This window comes from Corvus cornix, chromosome 9 (assembly GCF_000738735.6).
Source record: "Corvus cornix cornix isolate S_Up_H32 chromosome 9, ASM73873v5, whole genome shotgun sequence".
In the NCBI taxonomy this organism is placed as follows: Eukaryota; Metazoa; Chordata; class Aves; order Passeriformes; family Corvidae; genus Corvus; species Corvus cornix.
The window spans coordinates 5,869,445-5,892,638 of NC_046339.1; the positions used below are offsets into that span (position 1 = coordinate 5,869,445).

The 23,194-nt window shown below is 35.8% G+C and overlaps 1 protein-coding gene across 8 annotated transcripts in view; it reads left to right on the plus strand.

Annotated features, from left to right (window-relative positions):
* NAALADL2 (N-acetylated alpha-linked acidic dipeptidase like 2) overlaps window positions 1–23,194 on the plus strand; it is a 421,429-nt gene that overhangs the window by 322,325 nt on the left and 75,910 nt on the right. For all 8 annotated transcript variants that reach the window (XM_039556880.1, XM_039556879.1, XM_039556882.1 and 5 more), the window contains 3 exons: window positions 855–1,060; window positions 2,573–2,692; window positions 22,164–22,310. In XM_039556880.1, coding sequence (XP_039412814.1) covers window positions 855–1,060; window positions 2,573–2,692; window positions 22,164–22,310 — 473 coding nt within the window. The remainder of the gene's footprint in view (window positions 1–854; window positions 1,061–2,572; window positions 2,693–22,163; window positions 22,311–23,194) is intronic.

Consider the following 23,194-nt stretch of genomic DNA (forward strand, 5'->3'; position numbering starts at 1 on the left):
AAAATTGTTGGGGTTTTTTTTTGGGGGGGGGGAGGGGGGTGGTTTGTGAGTAACCGTAGGCATGTTCTCTATTTCAGGTTGAAACTTCTTGCTTTTCATTCTATAGAATGCTTTCTGCCAGCATTAACACAGCTGCTAGGTGTGACTTACCATTTCTGTATCATTCATTATCTCTATCCCTCTGTCATGTCTCCTCTCTAAACCTGCAGTCCAGGTATTTTAATGTCTCCTTCCACAGAAGGCTAAGTCCTGATCTGTAATTTGGCTGCCAGCTGCTCAACTGCTGTATCTGCCATGTCTTTTTTGAGATAGGGTGGGGAGCACTGAACACAGTCTTCCAGGTGAGGGAGTACTAATACTCTGTGTATTTTCTTTATGTTTCCCATTGTACTGCCAGACCTTTTTTTATATTTTTTTTGGATGCTAATGTGTATTGAAGATCATTTCCTGCTTATTATTTTGTAGTTTTTTCATAAAAATCTACTGTGAGCATGGAAATTTTAGATTGTTTATATGACCTAGTCCTGGCTGTTAAAATGATCTCTATCAGATCTATAAGGAAAGCAATAAGCAAACAATGAAGGCAAGGGCATGGGGATTAATTTAGGAAACTATATACATATATTTATTTACTAGTTCATTTTTAACTAGGACTCACAGTTTTGTGTATATTTGTTGTATGATTGTCTTGTATATGATCATGTACATTTTTGTAGACAGCTTTGTGTTGCATTAATGATATTACACACTACTAATACAGTTCATTTTTAGGGTTATTTGGAATTCTTTTAATCTGAGTATCCAGAAAAAAAAAAATTACTGTTTTTTGGGGGTTTTTTTATTCCTCATTTCAGACAGATACGTCATCGTTGGAAGCCATCACAGCAGTCTGAAGGGTTATGGTGGGCAAGGATGGGCCAGCAGCACTGCTGTCATCACAGCACTGCTCCAAGCCCTGATGGCAGAGGTGAAAAGGGGCTGGAGGCCTGACCGGACCGTGGTCTTCTGCTCGTGGGGAGGAACAGCCTTTGGGAACATCGGCTCCTACGAGTGGGCCGAGGTAAAACAGCTTTAGGAGGATCATTGCAATAAGGATTACTTCTGCTGAAAGCATGGAAACAATATGAAATTACCACATGGAAATTGGGGCTCATTAACTGGTCTCTGAGGTCTGTCTGTGTTCATTCATGTACCACATAGCAAATGCAGGGGGAACATCTTTGGAGGCTGTTCCTGGGGATAATGAGATGGCAGGATGTGGCCATGGCTGTGGAGGTTGCACATACAGCACCTTTGGGATCTGATTTCCCTCTCTAATTCAGCACAGCATTGTGAAAGGGCATTGCCAGGGTTTGACAGAGGGAGGAAAACCTCAAAAAACAACATAGGCCCAGGAACAGCTTAGAGAGCTTTTTCACCTTCTTGAGGGTTTAATATTTAATCATTTTTAATTGATGGGCTTAGTGTGGGGAGAAGTGAATCAAGAGAGGAAGAAGAGAACCATGCCATGGTTTACATTAACTAGATAAACCTTGCAGTGTCTCCATGGCTGGTGCTGATTCACTTCTCACAGATTTGTGTTTAGGAGTTGGGTAGAATCCGGAACAGAAAATTCCTTGGGCTTTTACTTTCAACTTAATAGGAATCAGCTGACTGAAAGAAAATACTTCAAAAAGTATTGATGATCATACATGGCTAAAGTGGACTTTGGGTCATAAATTAAAGGAGTAGCTGGCAGAGAGTTTCATGGCTGCTTTTCCAACTCTAATGGTTCAATGAATTAAAACAGTAGATAAAATGACGAGTTAATTGCTTTTTACCGTGCGTAAGAAGCAGACAGCCTTTATTGAAATTTCATACTTCCAACATGATTATTCTTCAGAAACAAGAGGGGGTGAAAAAATCAAATTGAAAAGATCCAGGCTGGAAGCAAAATTTGTTAGGTTCCACTTCAAGTCAGCTTTGCATCAGATGTAATTGAGTTACACCCCTTCTGTTTAATATAAAGAGCCACTTCATGCAAAGAGGAACTCATTACTGAGAAGGCAAAGGGGATCCTTTTAAAAAAGAGATAATAATTGAAACAGTTTGTACATGCTATTTTTATAGTCTAAAATATAATAAAATGAAAACACTGGAAAAGTTATGCAATTCATATCTGAATTTGGTCTCTAAATATTTGAGTCCTGTAACTGTTGATAATGACTGCTTTTGAAGTTTGTCTACTGTCAGGCTTAAGTTTAAAAGGCCATCATGTTGTTTCACAGTGTGTAATGTTTTCATTTTGGCCGTACAAGTGTAGTAATTTTTAATTCCTCCCAGACCTGTTTGCACTTTCTTTAGATGATGTGTGAAATGGAATTATAACTTCTGCTATGTAGAGAAATAGCACTAAGATATTGTTTGAAGTTCACAAGAGCATATTGTAAGAAGCAGTGGTTAACTAATACTCCAGGCATCACAGAGGAGGGAAATGTAGGGTGCAGTTTTCCCCTAGAAGGAACCACAAGAATAAAACCAGCCTTAATTATAATGATGCAGAGTAGTAACCATTCTTCTGCTTTTCTTGTAGGATCTCAAGAACGTTCTTCAAAGAAATGTTGTGGCCTACGTTAGCCTCCATAATCCAGTCACAGGCAACTCAACTTTACACCCTGTTGCATCCCCTTCTCTTCAGCAGCTGGCAGCAGAGGTTAGAAATAAAATATTTGGCTTCATGTGTGGTTTATGAAGTTACATGGTTAATCCCCTTAAAATCAGTTGGCAGTAGACAATGATACGTGGAAGTTGTTTTGAGAATTTTAACCTCACAAATACACATGAAGTGTTTTTTACTAAGTAAGCAGTTAAATTTTATTTTGAAAAATCATGGATTAAGAGGTTGGAAGGGATAACTTGTTTTTACCTGTTCATTATACAAAGCCTCACCATACTTTCATGCCCTACAGCTTTTTTACCTTTTGACAAGTTTAACATATTTGTTGTTCTTAAGCACAGAGCACATTTTTCTCATCCTATTGAGGTCTTTCCAGGCTGTTTCTCAATTTAAACCTGTGTATTTTCCAGATGTAACATGACACGTGGGGAGAGTGTTACTCTTACCATAATAAATACTGTCTAAAGTGAGTATGTCAGGTTCAGTGCTCAGCGATGCCTTTGCAGCTCATCTGGAGTCAGAATATTCCATGGTTGCATTGGTGTAAGGGCACATAGCCCTTAAACTAATGACCTTATTGCTGTTCCTGAGGTTTCTGAAATTATCAATATTTGACATGAATGGAAAACAGTATAAGGCACATTCTAAATGATAAAACCAGTTTGAAGTGATGTGCATGAAATGGAGTTCAGTTTGACTTTCATAAATTACGCTTTTTAGATGTTTTTTCAGTAAGTTTGCCAAACAAATACTTACTCTGATGTTTCTTTGACTTGCCTCTGAAGCATTTGTTAATAAACACTCATCAAAGCAGCATCTTGGATTAAATGCAGTTTAAGACTGATCTGGCTTGGCAATTGTTCAACTAAGTTAGTAAAATTATATCAGTAAATTGCTTCTTAGCAATGTCTTAACCACTTCTCCTGTCCAGTGATTAAGTGGTAATTTCCTCATGGAAAGAATTTGCATTTTTCTGTGCAAGTATTATGAGAAATGTGATGCAACATTGTTTAAGAGAAAAGAAAAAAGCTTCAATTTGTGGAAAATTATTTATAATGTTATATATGTGAGTCTTTAGGTGTTATGGATATGTCAATTCAAATTTTATTATCAGTTTTATATTGTATTTGCAAGAAATACTATCCTGAAAAGTTGCTAGCCTTTTGCTAACCTAGTGGTGTTGGCAGTTCTGTCTCCATTAAAACAAGTATTTGCCATTTAAGGGAGTAAGTTTATTACATTAGGTCCTTGAGCTATTTGGTTTTTCCTCATTTTATTTCTTTGACTTCACAACACGATCCATGGCAGTGATCTGAAAACTAAATTGTCTGGAGCTTTGCAGCAGTCTCTTTATTGTCTATTTTTCACTTTATTAAGACTTGATTCTTTCATTCTAATAAATGTCATGTTAGTATGAGTGTTGCATTCATGCCCTCTATTTCGGAGAGGAAGCAAAGGAAATCTATTTTGCACTTCTACTTTATTTCTGTGGTGTTTTAATATTTTGTAATTCTGATAATAGCAGTTGTGTTCTGTTCAGCAGTATGGACAGAGCCCCTTTCAGCAGCCTTGCCTTGCAACTGTTAATTAGTAACACATGACCAGAACTTTTTTTTTAGTCCCAGTAAACACCTTCCACCTCACTTCTGTTTCTTTAATTTTGAGAGTGTATCCCTTCTGCATGTTTACCCTAAAGCCCCATTTAAAAAATAAAGGTTAAAATGCCTGGGAGAATTTTATCTGTATGGCTTTCCTTTCTGTAGTATTTATAATTAATATAACTGTCATACAGTTTGTGACATTAAAAAGGTTTGCGGGAATTATTGCTTCCAAATGCTGGCTAGATTTCTGAATTCATGTCAAATGTATTGACAGTGATGGAACAGCCCAGCACAGATCTTCATTTGTTCCCATGGGTGCTCACAATGTGTCCAGAAGATTTTCTCTGGAAAACTGATCTGCTTATAAAGAATATTGATATTACTTCCAGCACTTGCCAGGAAGACAGTGTAATTACAGATTACCTCTAAGTTATGATAGTGCAAATGGAGTGAGATGTGACTTTTTGGAGCACATCTCATCTTGAAGACATTGTGAGTCTATTCACATGAGGTTCTTGTTACAGGTGCAGGCTGCAAAGATGAGCTTAAAAATTCTAATGAGAGAAAAGGATCATTTTAATTTTTAAGAGCTCTGAAATTAGGTTAGAACAGAAAACAAGGTGAAAAAGGAATTTAGAATTAATGATACTGGTCCATTTTAAAATGAAAAGATAGGATAGCCTGTCTTGTTTAGTTAGATACAAGCTTTCCATAATTTGTGAATACATGGAAGATACTGCACTGTGCCTTTGGATTCAATGGCAAAACTCATAATTCCATTTTTAGACCACAACAGAAGAAACTGTCGTGCATTATTTTTCTTTCTACTGCTAAATAGTGTCATAACATTGTTTGGAGGTAAGGGAGACTGAAATCTCACAATTTGTGTTGGGTTTTGTTCAATGCTCACTGTTGTACTAAAGTTGTGTGTGAAAGAGAGGGAGAATGTATTCCTAGGGAAAATTAATAAGTGTTAGAAAAGCCTGCAGAGTATAAGTTTTAGGATTCTAGGGATAACAGTGAAAAACTGTAGTTTGTCCTGGAAGAGAACTCCAGTAATAATCACACTGTGGATGCTGCAAGGAGCATAATTTAAAGAGAACTGTGAGGAAATAGCAAACTTAGATGAGCCAATGCACACAGCAGTGTTCTCTTTCTGTGCTGTTCTTTTTTCTAAAATAAAAGCTTGGACAGCTGCTAATCGCTGCAGTTTCCAAAATACTTGTTTTCCCTTAATTTCTGGGGAAAAGTAGGGAAGAAGTTTTATCTGAAATGCAGTTTGTATGGACATTCTAAACTTAACAATGAAAAGAAGAATCAGGAAACTTTGTAAGTTGTCTGCTATGTGAGGTCTGGCAATCAGAGAATAGAATAAGCACTTGGCTAATTAACAGAGACCATGTTTCTTAAAGATGTTTTGTGTAAAGGGATTATATCTTCATATTAGTTGCAGGTTTCAAAAGAGAGCTACATAAGCAGTCTGCAAATAATAATTTTATATGCCTGTCTGTGGGATTCTGGTTGAAACACCAAATTAACACGAAGAAGCTAATTTAAATATTTGGATTAATTAAGCAAAGAGGAACTCAAACAGTTCTGAGACCTTGACATATTTAATTCAAATCTTTTTTATATAACTAATTAGTGTCCACATTAACAAGAGGGAAGTACTGCCAAGTTATATTTTTGTCTACTGTTATTTTGTGAGGAAAATGATGGTTAATTCGCTTGCTCAGTTGGTGAATCACCATTTGTTGGCAGAGTGTCATTGGTAAATTGGGTTTGTTCAAGGCTGGGATTCATTCTCTCTAAATAAGGCCATTAATGATTTTTTCTATAATGGACATGTCACAAAGGAAAAAAAAAATATTATGAAACATAAATTCATTGCTGTTGTCTTTTAACTGATTGTGTGACCATCATACTCCAGGTCTGCTGTTACTGCTGAGCCCAACAAAACTTACTGCTCCTGTCTCCCAAGGAAAAGAGTGATTTACAGCTATTGATGAACGAGTTGATCAGTAAAAATGACTGTGCCAAGTATTTTCCCATGCTATTTATCAGTATTTGTTTCCACTAATGGAGTAAAAGGCATAAAACATCTCTGCATTTAAAGGTGGTGTTATGGACAGAAAGCTCTTTTTTCTTTATTAAGTAGAACCAAAGATAAGCTTCTCCATAGATGTTACTATCATTATTTCTTGATCTTTTTTCAAAAAAACCCCTTACATTAATGTCAGCATTGATTCTCTTCTTTCAATTTCTATGTGTTTCTCATTTATTTTTTTATACTTTCATCATTAATAGTGGATTTCTTAGTGCTGTATATCAGTAGTTGTGAGTGAGAAAAAACATGATTATTTGAGTTGCTTGTTCTATGCCTTATAACAGAAGATTTTTGCTTCCCCGTGAGTTTTCAGTCTTTACCTATTATCACTTTTAGCATTATATTTGATTGCTGGTGTTCCTTTTTGTATTTGTGTTGTGAACAAAAGAAAATCTCTTGAGAATCAGAAGTTTATGCTGTGAACTTCTGTCTCAGGAATTCCTAAGGATTCCTAATCCGAATGATGCTGTTAATATAGACAATACTTCATTGCAAACTCTATTAAATTATTAAGATGCTGCTTCTCTAGTGGGAAAAGTTTCATTTAATGGTGGATTTGATTTGCAGGAGGGGTTTTTTTTACATCTTCTAACCATGTCTTTCTTTTGATAAAGTGCTGCTTTGTCCACTGTTACATATGTTTTTCATCCTTCTTCCAAATTGAATAATTTTAATAGATAAATGCTGATTCAGACAGTGAGTAATTTAAACCTACTCATATATTCTGATGTTAGGAAAATACTGTTGCTGTTAAATGTGGGGAAAAGGGTTTGTTAGCAAGGCATAATGCAATAATGAACCAGTTTTCCAGCTGTGATCTTACTGGAGATCTGGTACAGTTCCTTTGTTCCTGATGACTCCAGCTTTCTGCTTCCATGTCCTTCCCTGTATTTACAACATAGATTTCTAACAGAGGTGTAAATGATGTATATTTTCAGAAAGGTTTTCATGTTTTGAAATTTAAATGTCTCTTTGATAGCTATTGTGAATGAAACTGAATAAATCTGAGCATTTTATTACCTTTAAGTGTAATGCTGGAGTAGGGAAGTAATTCCTTTTCTGCTGCAAAAATGGGGTTTGGTTCAAGGTTTCTATTGTCCAATCTAGTTAATACTGTCTCATATAATGAGCTGTTCTACATAAGGGAATTGGTTTTTTCCTTCCAGACACTAGCCAGATGAAAGTATTAGAAAAACTAACTTCACTTCTGTCTAAATATTCCTTTGTTTAATTTCATCTTGATTATTTCTCTCCAGAACTGACTTTTCATGATGATAGAAAGATGTTTTCTTAGCAATAGAAAAGCTTTCATGTAGAGAGTTTAAAAGTAAAATTTAGTTCTTACAAAAGAAGATAGATTGAGAACTCTGGACATTTTAAATTTTCTACATAAACACAAATCATTGTTTCTTGCTGTTTCTCTCATCATTATTAACTATGTTGCTGACTGAAATTAAATTGACTCAATAGCTATAAGCTGTACTACACAAATGGCCCATGGGAAAGAAATGCACATGCAAAAATTAGGTGTATGGCAAAATAACCAGAAAGAAAGAAAGCACCTTTAAATCAGAATTGATAAGACATTAGTATAAAATGAAATGAAGCTTAAGTCAGGTTATGTTGTTTGGCTCACAACAGCTGCAGCCATGGGCTTTACTATAGCATGTCACAGAAAAAAAATCATAGTTTTGTGCAGCACAACTCACTCTTTAGTTTGCAGATCCATGTTGGGAAAGAAAGCACCTGGGTAATGAAAAGCAGACCATTAGTTTGTCATAAATAAAAATGTGACCTATTTTCAGTAATGCAGTATATATTTAACCTTGCCAAAAGTATTAGTATGGCCTTTCTGAGCGTGCTAAACCTCGTATCCTCCAAAGGGGAAGGTTTGAAGTGCTCTTTAGCACAGTACTACTCCCTCTGTCTCAGTGTGCCTTGGAGCTGTGGTGGATTATTCTTTGGAAAAGCATGAAGATATTTATTTTTAAATGATGTACCTCTCCTTTCTGGTGTAAAATTGTGAGCTGTTTCATAGAGTACTGAGCAGGTCACATACTGAGAAGTCAGAGGAGTGGGAAAAGCTGCAGATTTGTAGAAACCAGGGAAGGTGTGGGGTTTGTTTTTTGTTTGGGTGGGTTTTTTTGGTTGGTTTTTCGGGCTTTTTGGTTTGGTTTGGTTTGGTTTTTAAGCTATTTCTCCCAGGAACAGTAAAAGTATCTCTGTAGGATGGTAAGCCACTAACTGAGGTGAAAATGTTGAGCTGAGCCCCAGTGGGTGCAGTCTGGAATTCCTGCTTGTGCTGAGCGATTTTGAGGTTAGAAGTTCTCTTTCAACATAGACCCTTGCCATGCTTGGAGGACTCTTACCTGTCTTGTAGGGTTCAGGTTTAGAAATCACCCCAAAATTATGGTGATTGGCATATTTTTGTTACATAAATTTGTCACCCCTTTAATTTCAGTGTTGCCGCAGTAACAGTTCTTACATGTGAAAACAAAAGCTGGATTGCTTTAAGGCTGTTAATTGAATTTCTGTGTCTCTTGTTTAGGCATACCTATATAATAAATATTAAGATTTGAGAAGGAAAAAAAAAGGAAAAAAAAAAAAAGCCAAAAAAATCCCCAAACAAACACCTGACCTGGTTAATGTCAGTTATCAGAAGGAAAAAAAAAAAAAACCCTCAAAATTTTAACTTAGACATATTTATTGGCAAGAACTTAGTAATGAATTTCTTTGATGAATTCACTGAAACCAGGTGTGAGGAAAATCATTCCAAATCCATTTAAAACTGTGATAGTTTGAATAATCACAAGCATAAACTTGAACTGTTCTGGGGTTTGCCTGGTTTGTTCATTCTTCATCTCTTTACCACAAGCATAGTGTGGTGATGGTGTCTCATGCAGTGTAAAAAAAGAGACTGAACCGAGCTAGAAGGGGGATTATTGGGACACCATAAACTGGGAATGTGAAATTGCAAAAGTAATTTCAAGCCAATTGAATATATGTGAAAAAAATATGTATTTTTCAAATTATTCCTGAGGTTTTAATTAATTTAATGTAATTAATTGTCATGTAGTTGAGATGCATTTTTATTTATTGAGACAAAAAGCCACAATTCCCACAATTCCTGTCTTGAAGTGCACACAGAATGGGACCTCACTGAATATAACAGAGAAAAATTTTGCAGCAGATAATCTCAGATGTCAGGAAAAGCCAAAATGCAAGAAATAGTTTTCTTGGAGGTTCTGCAAAAAGCTTTCTTTCAGCAGCTAAAAGGTCATAAAGCTCCAACCTTTGTCTCTTGACAGACCATTGAAAGGGATTTCAAAACCTGTTTTGTAGCCTTCTATTTTAACACTTTAAATGCTTAAGTTTCCCTTCAAGAGGAGCCTTAAAACATTTAGGAGAGCTGCTGACTTCTTTACTTTCTGTCATGTCTTCCTTGTCTCAATTAGATATGTTACTGAATAATTACTTGAAAAAGGATCAGTGTTCTACTGTCCATAGGTAATTTGGCACTAGAAGGGAGACTTATAAAAACAAACGCCCCCTAAAAAAATCAAATTGGAAAATAGCTTCCTCTCAGTTTGAACATGGTTCATTTTTTATTCTAACACGAGGATGATCACTTTTCATTTTAGTTGTAAATATTTTTAAAAAGCTGCACATCCAGTTCTAATTTATTGCTATTTATACATATTTTTAAAGGCTTTTGAGCACTCCTAGGAAGCCACTGTGTTTTGTGTCTGAATGGAAAGGAAAAACAATATTTAGTGTTAAGGTTAATAAACAACTCGTGGGTTTGTGTGAATAGAGATGTAGGTGGTCTTCCTGATGTTTCATACATTAGCAGTGTTGTGACAGGCAAGGAAGAGATTTGCAACAATTCTGGCTAACTAAAAGTTTTGAGATCACCTACTAATTTTGCAGTTTGAAATCCAAAAATATGTCCAAACATTTGTGGAATAAACCCTTAGTTTATTCACATTTTCTACTACTGGTAGTTAAGTAATAAATATCTGTTCTGAAATGCGAGTAATACTCAAAAAGCTTTTGGTCATTTAGCTTTTAGTTTTAAAGTTTCTCTCATGAAATGGACAAGTGACCAGTATACTTTTAAAATCTTGTAAGTTTAGCAAGTTTTTATGTCAGGCTTCTATCAAAAAAAATTACAGAGGTTAAAAATCAGTAGAAAAGAAGGAATTTAGGCTACTAGGCAACATAAAAAAACAGTACAGAAATACTTCAAGTTGTTTTTTCCTTTCAAATTGGACTAGAATGAGGGGAACGGCTGTTTATGGTCATTTTAACTATATAAACGTAAATCTATAGTCTACTAATTAATAACTTACGGGCAAAAGAGAAATTAATGTTATATGGAATAGGCTGACATGATAGCTGGTGTACACGAACTCCACAGTACTATGATATTTTAAATTTCTGTGTCTCATGCTAGTTACAAGACATCTTATTTGCTTTTAAATTCATTATTTGTAAAAAACGTCTCGTATGCTGTATTTTATTTCTTGCATTTTTTCTGTTGCATTTGGCTGCTTGTCAAGGTTTGTGTAATGATTAGATTTTTATCTGAGACAAGTAGCAGTCGTTATTTGCAGCTGTCAGTCAAAATATTTCATTAACTCCAAACACCACAAAAGTATCATAAATCTTATTTACAAAATATGTTCAAGTAAGCTGGTAAAACATTTGCCTGCTACAAACAGCTAGAATGGAACTGAATGCTCAGAATCGAGGGTGCTTTGAAACCAATTATATTGGAGTACATATTTCTTTGGGGCTCTGGGGAATTGGGGGAGGGGGCAAAAAAAATCATTTAAAATCTTTTTCTCCCTGTAAATTAATGGATCATTGTTATAATTGAAACAAACGTGTAGTTTACTTGGTTTGAGTTTGTTTTTTGGTTGTTTTTTTCTATAAAAGGAAATGAGAATTTTATTTTACAGATGCCAAATAGGAGGTGTGATGAGGTAGGATGTACAAACAAATGAATATGCAAAGCAGCTTTGATGACACAAAAAGAAGACTTACAAGGGCTTCAAGCAATCGTTTGATTCAACTCCTTGCTCTGCTGCAAAAATGAGTTTCTCTGATGTGTTTCAGCTTCTAGTCTACAAGATTATAAAACTTTCTCAGATGATCTGTGCCTGACTTCTATCACAGTAATTTGGAACAATTTTTATCATTTATTGAAGTCACCACAGTTAAAGAGTAATGGTTTTTTTTCCCTTTCTTGCATGGGTGATCTTTATTCTTTTTTGCAACCACCATTTTACGTATTGAACAAAAGCTATCATTATATACAAAAGAAAATTACACACTTTGTACACTGAATATCAGCTTCAGAGAATTGGTACATTTTCCTCAAAGTTAATGTGAAATTTGGTGTTTGAAATTAACTGATGTGTCTCAGACAAGCAAGGGAAGTGACTTTTGGATTAGTTTTTACCACGACTGACGTTTTTCAGATTAACTAATAGGAAATCATAAAAATTAGAGAAGACAATGTAGGTAATTCTCTTAGTCTTGCTAAGTAAATATTATGTTTTTAAATATTGTAAGTATACCACACACAGCATCTGTAATTGCAAGTTACTAAAGAGCTATGGCATCCTGTCAGTGAAATGAAGAAAAAGCTTAAATGAATTGTGCTGTAAAGTCTCAGTATCCCATAAGAACAGAGCCCAGGGTATCCAAAGTGAACTGAAATGTGGAGGCCAGGGGTGTTCTAGAAGCTAAAAGTGAGATAACATTGAATTAACATTACAAAGGAGAATTGCAATGACCTCTGTAACTGTAGATTGATTAATAGTGATAATAACTCAAGATAAAATGAAATTATAATTGATTTTAAAAGGATTTAGAAGGAGGGTAATTAATGCCAGTAAGATTTTTTTCACAGATGACATCTCTGTGTCACGAAAATTCTTTTTAGTCTTTTGAAGGAATCCTGTGTTTATTCTGTAAAGGTAGCAGCACAGACTTTAATGTAACATCTTCTGTGGTACTCTGGAAATCACAGTAAAAACAGTGGTTTAGGATAATTATTAATCATGTATTTCTAGTTTACACAAACTGACTGATAAATCTTCAGAGGTGTTACATGTCAATGGAGAACTGTCTTGGAATGGAGCTTTTCCTACCAACATTTTTCAGACAGAACCACTAAATTCAGTGGTAGTCAACACCTTCATTATTTATTGGATAGAAACCTGCTACTCACATGAAAACAATTGATCTCAGTATAAAAATATTCCCCCTTTTTGAAAGAAAAGTATAAAGTAGACAATATAAATGTTGTGTTTGGCTTCAGACCCACAACTCTGAATTGTGGCAGAAAGGATGTTATTAAATATATCTGAGTTCTTACTTGTGAATTCTGATATAAATGCCAACCATACCAACAACCAGGACAATGCAAATCATGTTCTGGAACTTCCAGGCTGTTTATAATTTGAAAATTCCTCTGTGTGTGTGTGTGTCTGTTTGTGCAAATACACACTTGATTTTGTACCTACAAATAAAACTGGTAAGCTTAGGAAAACTATTCCTATCCATACAATCATTTGTATATACAATTATAGCAGCGAGGCCAGAGATACAAACTGTGGCAGGTGTAATGCACGGAGAAGGATTTAGTATTGAGAAAAATGAGTTCATGTTTATGGAATTCAGTAGCTTTAGTCCATTAAAATATATTGGATTGTGAAGGAAATTTTTTCCACATTGCTGACTAGAACCTGCACCTTTGAAAATTCATGTAGATGCTGTATTATTTAGTATTCTCAGAAAAATATATATGTAGCATTCACTATTCTTCCTTACCAGGGTAAATAGCTTTAGATTGCACTTTGCTGGATTTGTCAATTTGTTTTCTCAATTTGTGCAGTGAAAACATTTCTTCCTTACAGACTGTGTGTGCATTGTTTCAGGAAGTTAGATTTATTGCATCAAAATTAACTTCTAAAGATCAGACTTTGAGGATTAAACCTGAAATATAATGTTCTAGGTACTTTTCTTAGATTATATTGTGCAGTAATTAGAAGCTATCAGTTTTCTGTATTACAGAACTCTGCTATTCAGTTCTGAAATAAAATACATTATCAGCCTTTCTGTGATTTGCTTGCTTGCTATGAAAAAGCTGTGACATATCCCTGAAACCTTGTTAATAAAACTCCACATTTTATTAACAAAATTTAAATGTGTTTTTAGTCCTGTAGTACTTGACAGTACATAGAAATAACAATATCCCTATTCAATGCTATACTTAGGTTTTGGAAATATCTCAGATAATAATCTTAATTTTCAAGGTGCAAACAAACACATCATTTAGATGTATGATGAGTTTTGGGTAATAGCTGGCTGCTGTGTGTTTCATTGAATATCTTTTCAAAGTTCCTTGGACTGGATCAGATTCATGTGTCTGGTTAAAATTACATGTTATTCAGTTAGTTGTAGTTCTTCTCCCAAGACTTAATATTTTATAGTTCTTGAAACCAAGTTCAAGTGAACTTCTGTGAAGTTCTTCTATGAAACCAGAAAGAAAAAGTCATTTGACCATATGGCTTTTCCCTTCTCTAGCTTTTTCTCTTCTCCTTTCCTCACTGCTATTTTTTTTTCCTGTACAGAGGCAACACCAAGGACAGTTTCTCACGGTTTAAGTAGATAAAAGTTGGAAGAATCCAGTCAGGAAAAGAGTATTACAGTACCCACTGCTGTAAAAATAAAATCATTTGACATCTTTTGGATCATTTAATTTATCTTGCAGTGGAGCCTGGAGACCTGTATTTGTGGTGCTGACACACTTTAATAAATCTGCTTTGTGATTATCTTTCTGAAAAATTCGATTTCTACATATACTCGATGTCTTAAGTGCAAGTACTGTTATTATACCATTTGCTCAATTCCCACTGAAGTCCAGAAGAGGATTTTTATATGGAAAGTATGATGGTAGTTTATTGACCTTCATGGTCTGTGTGGAGTGGTGGGAGTGTCTTTCCTTCAAAGAATGAAAAATAGGTTTTGTGTGTGGCTTGAAGGGGGGTGATTTGTTCATGCATCATTGCTATTGAGAAGTTTCAGTGTCAGACCACAGGTTTCAGGACAAGGTAAAGCTTTGTCAGCAGTAAATTTCTTCAGCCTTGTTCCAGGCTGGTGCCATGAGGCAAGATCAGCCATAGTTTACCCATGTGTCAAGAGAGTTCTTCCAAGAATTATGTCTGATTTTCGGTGTTCTGTGCCAAAAAAAAAGCTTCTTCATGTGTGTCTATTGCGATTAAACTTACTCCAGTCTTTGATTACAGTAATAAAGCCAGAGATTTTGATGGCAAATTTCTCCCCCACTTCAAAAACCTGACTGTTGGACTGGCTATACCATGGTTGTTTATATATACGTGTCCCCTCTCACCTGGATAATGTGGTGTTGTGGGTCTGTCCTGCCTCTGTGTGCATTGTAGAGGTGTGCAGGATGATTCAGTGGGATTTTAGGGTTCTTACAAGAGCTGATATAGTATTGGATATTGGGAATGTGTGTGGAGGAGCAGGGAATATGTGGCATGTAATATGTTCACTTGTAGGACATGGATAAATGATTTTCCTTGTTATTTCATAGTGAAACCCTTGAGTTTATGTTGTGCTCATACACAGCAGATTGAAGATCTCAGCACAGTGAAAGAAAGCCCTGCATGGGGAAGGGGTGGCAGAAGGCTGACCTCAGCAGAGTTGATGCATCTGCATTTGTGGGTCAGCTTTGTGATAAAGCTCATCAGGGTGTCTTTACTGAGCTGATTCGCACGTTGGCAAGTGGTGGTGTGTTTGGGAAGTAGTGCTAGCAAACATTTCTGCTAGAAGTGCCACAGATCCTGAGTTCTGTGTAGCTCAGGAAGTGTGACATGGAATGCTGATAGTAGGTGGGAAATGTAAATTAGAGTAGTTACAAGCTGTAGTATCCATATTACACCCAACTGTGGGCCTAATTTCTAACATTAGGTGCTGCAATACAAATGCAAATTTTGCTCTTTGTGTGGTGTGGTTTGGGTTTGTTTTGTTTTCCAGAAGCAGGCTGGAGTTCTGGGGTGGTTTGAGCCATGTGGTTCCCTAAGTGGGAGCCACTGCTCCTGCTCCTGCAGGCATGTGCTGTGTGTACTGAGGGGATAGTGTTGGTCATTAAAAACCCCATAAATTTACTTTCATGGTTTGCTTTACCAGGTGAGCCTTAATTCACTGTTGTTGGAAGGATGTCATGGAAGCTTTCTCTCCGAATTTTTTCTCTTTGTGCTATTGTATTGAAAACCAGTGAGGAGTGTGTTGCTGCATATTCATTTGGCATCCAACCTCCCACTGACTGACCTGTTTGGGATACTCATGAGATCCTGAAATATAACTCTTCAAAGAATAGAGTGAGTGTATCTGTCCCCTTCAGAGTGAAGAGTCATTTTTCTTCTTTTTTTTTCCTGTGGGGTATGGAGAAGCAAGGCTGTAATCTCACTGGCATAAATTATTTATTATCCACTTGGAGGGTTTGAATGATGCATCCCAAAAATGAGTAGCATGGCAGAGCCTGATCATCACAAAGTTAGACTGCACCAAAATAGGTTTGCAGTCTTTCTGACTCTATGTGTTACAGAATGAGAATGCCTTTAGGCATTCAAAATGCTTTACAAGCCGCAGCTCGGAGTACAAAATATCAGCCTTTTGAAAATGAGGCCTTGTTGTCAAATCCTAATCATTTTACCTACTTAAGCAGTGTTTTTATATTAGCAACAAATCACAGCACAAAACATTTGGCAAGTCATGCAGTTCTTGTCAAGTCCCAGATCATTAGTGTTTTATACTAAACCAAATTAATTTGCATTTTATCAAACCTGGGTTTCACAGTATCTCAGTTATATGTGTGACAAGTAACACTGACCAGTTTTCCTGCTGCTGAATTAACAGCAAGAAAAACCTTGAGCACCATTAAGTCCAGGAGAGTTCTACTTTTTACATTATCAAAAAACAGAATGAGTGCATCCTTTAATTACAAATCCAACCATTCCATGCTCAAAAATTGCTTATATTCAAAATTTGAAAATACAAGCTCTAAAGGAAAAAAGCATCCAAAGTTTTCAGTGTGTTCAGAGTTGGCTCTGGAGAAAGGTTCCCTCTTGATACAATATTTTCTGGGTTGCCCATCGTAACAGAATACAATTTTAAGCAGTTTTCTGAAATTTACCATCAATAAACATAACTCACTCAATAGTGAGGCTGAGCCTGTGGTCATGGAAATTCAGTCTTTTAAGTCACTTTACCCACCGTGTTGGAGAGTTTGCCTTTACCTCTGCTGATGAAAAAAATATGGAAGAAGTTCTAATGCAGTATTTTCTGGGGTAAGTGCATACTTTGGAGAAACACAGCTACCAAAGGTGTGTGCAAGTTTCTCAATTAATTTTTTTAAACCTTATAACTCTGTATTTTTAAGGTACTTGGAGCTGCTGATGGCGTTCCAGTTGCAGTCTTGCCACTTATATAATTCATGCTGTGTCATTTTAGCTTAAAATATTTGATTGCTCTGAAATTCTCTTATCAAATGGGAACATACCTGCTTGATTTTTACCTTCCTTAAAAAGCCATTAAAATTCCTAGCAGTTTATACTGGGTGTTGGCAACATCTGACTCAATGAGGCATGGGACTTCAATTTGGGTATAGGAAGGATAAATGTAATCCAGAATCATATAGCAAGCATCAGGAATCAGAGAGAGACTGTCAGTAGATAAAGTTAAATGTAGAAAAAGTGCAGGATGGAAAATTAAATTTACACTATATAATTTTTTACTACCTTGCTTTTGTATTTCTTGCCAGTTTGATGTAAATTTTGCATCTAAAACGTGATTTAGTCCCATGAAGTACCATTTATTACAAAGATCTTACACTGATGGTCATATTTTTTTAAAAAATAAGACAATTATTTAAAAGTATGCAAATGCTGCTTAACAGAAACCAAAGCCTTGAACAAGAATTACAGGATTAAGTTTGTCTCATGTTTTCTAGCTGTAAACTAAATAAAAAATAATTCCAGTTTGCAAAGTAGTGCAACACACAATGATATATTTAAATTTTTTGCTCCAAGCATAGATATTTATCCATGGTTTGTTTTATAACCGCTGGTATTGTAATTTGCCTTTTTTTTTTTAGGAAGCCGCCATTAAAATGCAAAAATTTCTTCACGCAATTTTGAAAGGTACAACTGGAGTTTTATTTTTGGCAGCCTGTGTTGCTTAGGTAAACTGACTTTTCCTCAGTTCAGTAGAAATCTGAATACAACATCAGAACTGGTTCTTGGCTGATCTTGGTTTGACCTGACCTTTTGAAAGTATTCTGTTTTTCATCATTTTCTGTTTCTTCTCCTCTGGGTGAAAAAGGCCTTCTCTGTCATGCGGAATACCTGCAGGCTTTTTCAAAGAACAATTATTTTAAAGCCATGTGGTTTATCTCTGAGGCAGTTTTTTCTTGTAAAAAATACCTTCCTGCACAGCCTAAAAAACCGTTTACTCTTGGAATTTCCAGGTGTGGTGCTTTTGTGTAAGAAAACACAGAGTGCTTTGGAAGTGGGGGAATATTAAGTGTCTAATGGTGATCCCTGGGGTTGTAGTGATCTGTTTGAGAATCACCTGCCCTGTCATGAATATCAGAGGGATTCAGATGATGCCGAATTCTTTGTCCCTGATGACTTTAAATATAATTCTTGAGGGAGTTGTTTTTCCCTGGTGACAAGTTCCTCTCAGAGGGACATGTGTGTGTGCAAGGAACATCTCTCACTTTACTATGTTCAGTGCTGAAGAACCCAAACTAGGAGCAATTTCTGGGAGTTAAACTTCTCTTTTCTGTGACTGATTTGCAGTGCTACAGAATTTCACCACAGCATTCGTGTTGCCCTTAAAGATCATTAAATAATGTTCAGATTTTAGGTATTTTCAGTAAAGCTTCATACTTGTTTAAATGAAAATATGTATAAGCAGGAAGGAAAAATTGCTAAGAAACTAAGGAGCCAACATTTTACTCATTTTAAATTAATTATTTTAATCTAAATATAACATTAATTAAATGCAGCAAGGTTTAGTCACTCTACCTCATAGGATTTCTTGGTGTAGTTTTAATCAGGTAATCAAATGATTGCATTGTATAAATAGGCAAATACATCACATTAGTGGTGGGTAACATTCAGGCTATTTAAACCACAACAACTCTCCATCTATAGAATATTAATTATCACCAGCACATTTAGATTTTCCTTTCTTATGTAGAGAAAGAATGAATATAATTTAGAATTATATTTATGCACATACTTGAATCATGTCAGTTTGGTAAGGTTCAAAATTGGGGAAATGTTGTGCATTTAATTTTTATGTAGTTGTTTTGCTTTATGATGTTGGGTAAGGCAGAAATATTAGGTACCTTGCTTGCCTTTAGTTGATTTGAAAGCACTTTGAGGTCTACAGGGCAAAATGCCTTATTAAATCTCCCTAATAATTTTATGAAGAGCTGATTTGCATTAGTAGCAATATATATAATCAATCAATAAAGACAGAGCAGAACAGGATGTTTATAGCCAAACCTGTAGTCAGCTGGAAGAAAACAGAGAAGTATGCTTGCATAGAATTAATGCAATTCCTAGGAACTCCATGATTTTTTTTCAATAGCCTTTTGCAGTCATCCAATAATATTTTTTAAGAACCATCAAGCCCTCTGCCTCTAATGATCTGTTTGCTGGGGTGTAGCAGGTGTTTCTAGATGAGAGACACAGACCTGTGAGTCTTTTGCTGTGCAGCTTCTCTGGCCTTTACTACCTGTTGCTGTTGATTTACATGTTTACAGTAATAAAGATGCTAATCTCTTGCCTTCTGCATTTTTACAAGGTCTGTGGTGAATTTAATAAATTCTGTAGCTCTTTCTTTAGACAATTTTACTTCATCTGGATGGTCTCTTACACTTCAGGTCATTAATTGCACCAGTCCCTGACACAGGTGGTGATTCAGCTCAGAAATAGAGATTGATTATTCATGTAGAATAAGCTTCCTTGTTGTAGTTCTGAAGCTGGGATCACTGACATACTGTAAGAATAACTGGTCATTCTTTACTTGCCCTGTTGAAAGCTCTTAAGAAGTTTTAATCCATTTTCAAAAGGTGGTAATGTTTTAAGTTAAGCTGGAGTCAAGTAAAGAAAATTAGTAACCAGAACCAACTAATAAGATCTGCAGTGAAGTACCACTTGATTATACTTTAGATGTGTCAGATCTATTTTAGAACATTAACTCAAATGAAATGTATTTAATTGGCCATATGGTACTCTTCATTTCCTCAAATTTGTAACTTAAACCTGTAAGATGGTGCTAAAACCCAAAACGAGCTCCAGAGAAATAAAATCATGTGAATATGAATAGCCTGTGAATCCTTGCACTGACATGAAGCACTCCTTGATTACTGGCTCTCAGTGGCTTGGTTTGTTTCCAGTGAGAAGTCTTGACTGACACAGTGGAGCTCAGCCTGAGCAGCCGAGTGCTCTAAATGCAGCCAGTCTGTGTTTTTCCTGTAAGGCTAACCAGCTGAAGAAATATAGTTTGGCCACTCTACAACAGGGAGTTAGCTGTGTGTAGCTAATAGTTTATCCCAGATACATTTTCAAAGATTTTTTTTTTTAATTAATTTTATTAATTTTATTAATTGTAGAACATTGTTATTCTTTAAGTCCATTAGTCTGGGGAAACACTTCATTTGTTTAATGAATGCAAAACAACTTTGCAGTTGTTACCAAGGAGTTGAAGAATGCTGGTCTTGTAGAGTCTGCATAACAATAAAAACAGATTGGAAGAGCACAGCATCTTGCATGTAAAGCATTCTCCCATATTAGTGCTGGGTTAAATATTTATTGTTGAACTTGTTATTATCAGAGACTTGTGTGTCAGAACTGTGAAAGTGAAATAAAACAGTTAAACTCTTAAAATGCTGTACTATTGAATTGAACATTGCTATCGTAAAAATATTAATCCTTTACCATCAAGGATAGTGATATAAAACCCCCAAAATACCATATTTTATAGTCCTCTTAACCAAAGCTGTAAACATTTCATATGTGAACTTCACACATAAGAAAAATTAAATTTCATTGTTGCTGTAGGAAGACATCTCTTCAGCTCCTGATAGGCTGGTAGGAGTGGGGGTTGGTGGATATTCAGAATTAACTGTCAAAAGCTGTATTTTACAATTTCACATCAATCAGTGAGCCTTTAAACATTAAAGGAAGAACAGGCTACTCATCATTTATGAAACTTGACCAGCTGTGGTGGTGGGCAGTATGAAATGAGGAGAGTCTGATCTCTGCTGCAGTGTAGAGCACTGGGTGATCCTTAAATGCCTTATAATTCCTGGAAGGAGCAGTGGATCTTGTACACAGATATATGCATAAAATCATAAACATGGCTTTTTGTGTGGATGTGTGCTATGCAGTGGGTTCGAGTGGGAGAGACTGTAGGAGATGCAAGTGTGGTTATTAAAAGCACCTTTTCCAATGACTTTGTTGTTTGCTCTTCTGCTATTTCTGTTAGAACTTTTTGGACAGACCTTAAACAACTGTGAATGTATGTAAGAATGGCAGGAGCAGAAATGCTTAACAGACTAAAAAAAGGAGTAATACAACCACCTTTCAAAATTACTTATGAAATGGAAGCTATTTCTTGAAGGTATTTTAAAATAATTTTCTGCAAGACTCTGCAGCCTTTATTTAAACTGTGTAATATGCAATTGCATTCTTCATAGCACTGAAATGAACTGTTAAGCAATAATTATGCTAATTTTGAATTGGGAAGATACCAAGGTTTGTCTCTGTCTAACATTTTCCTGATAACCTCGGAGACTTTAATATACAGAATTTGCTGTATTTTTGTGTTAAAGTAGAACCAACCTTAAGCTATTCTTTTAGAAAGCCTGTAATTCTGTAAGTAGAGGTGAGGAAGTTATACTATGTAAACTGTTAGCTGAATGCAAATAGTCTCCAGTACTTCAACTTCCTAATATTCCTGAAAAGAAACCTAAGTATCTTATTTGCTATAATAGATGTTGAAAGCCTTTTTGCCTACTGTTTATTAAGTGTTTAATTACCTGATAGATTTAAAAGCTACACAAGTATGTAGCACTCAGTCTGGGCTTGATTTCCAGTTTCTGTATTTATTACAGTTCTGTTGCTAAGATTTCACCATTAAATACTTAAGTGAATGAAATACAAAGATTTCACTGACTAGAATTGTTTTCAGCAACTTACACAGAAAATTTGTATTGTGTATCTTTAGCCTTTGCATTCTGTTTTTCTCTTAAGCCCTACTTTGCAGTTGTGGGGAATTCTTTACATTGCCAGCATTTCACAGACAAATCATAGATTGAATATGATAATCTCATGCAGCTTTTTGTTGTGGCAGAGCATGCTATTAACTGAATAAAAAATTGATTCCTTAGTAGCCATTAAAGATCTCAAAATCTTCCCAATGGTACCATGATGCCTTCTAATCTCCTGGCCTGCATGGGACATTCCATGTGCCTTGATTCTTCTCTTGCCTCTCCTGCCACCTAAATTAAATATGACTTTTTTTGTCCTCTGAAAGACTCAGTCATGTTGCAGCAAAACTTCATTCTCTCCTACGTTCAAGATGCTTCAACCCAAAGAATGCTGTTTAAATGAGATCTTGCTTTAAGTCTTTAAGAGTCTGACTGCAAATAATTAAGTAGAAGTTCGATTTGTGTTTGTTTTTTCAGAGCCAGGGCTTCAACTGTGTGGAAAAGACTAGATGTCCAGGATCCAATGTGAGTTCTGTGCAGATACAGGGAGATTCGGATTATTTCATCAACCATCTCGGAGTACCTGCCACGCAGTTTTCCTATGAGGACATCAAAGCATCAGAGGTAGCTATGACTAGAAATGGAAAAACTGAAAATAGCAGATAGAATTATGTTTTCTCAGGCTGTATCCTGTTGTAGTGGAAATTTATCTCCTCTAAGTACATTTTTTAGGTCTTCAGAGGATTACCACAGAGCTTCAAAGTGACTGGTTTTGTAGGGATATGGTATTCAAAGAAACAGATAAAAATTGGAGGATGTTATGTTAAAAGTGTTAATATTGCTGATAGTTTTATAGGCTACATGTTGTCTAACCCAACTTTTCAGACTGTTTTCGACATAGAGGAAACAGGTATTGATGTGTATTTTTTTACTGCACAGTAGGATGTGACAATCTTCAAAATGAATTCTATATCCATTTGCATACCGCGAGAAAAATGTGATTCTCTAGTATAACATTGGTGGTAAAGATCTGTATGCTTGATTGGAGTGTTCCAGACACCACGTTCTTTTTCAGTCCATCAGCCTCTGCAAGGTAAGTGGAAGGAAGAAGCATTTTATGCTATTTGGAGTTCAGGTTGGAATTGGACACAAATAAATTGTTAGGAGAGTTTGTCCTTCCTCCACCTTAACTGCTCTAGGTTATTTGCAGCTGGACAACTCAAACTTACCCCCTATTGGTCATCTGAGGATCAGGAAGCCTGGCAATATTAGTTATTTCAAGATACAACAGGCATGAGAAGAGCTGCGAGTTTTCATGTAAACGAAATGATGCACTGACTTCATATTCTTCTCAATTATCTTCTTTATTCGCTTCACTCTGCTCATCTCCTGTGTACACTTCTTTCCAAGTTGAGGAACAAAGCTGAGGCTGGATTGAGCTGGAATGTTTCCTGACACTGCATGCTAATATGCTTCTCTTTCACATATGCAAAACAAAGCAGAGATGT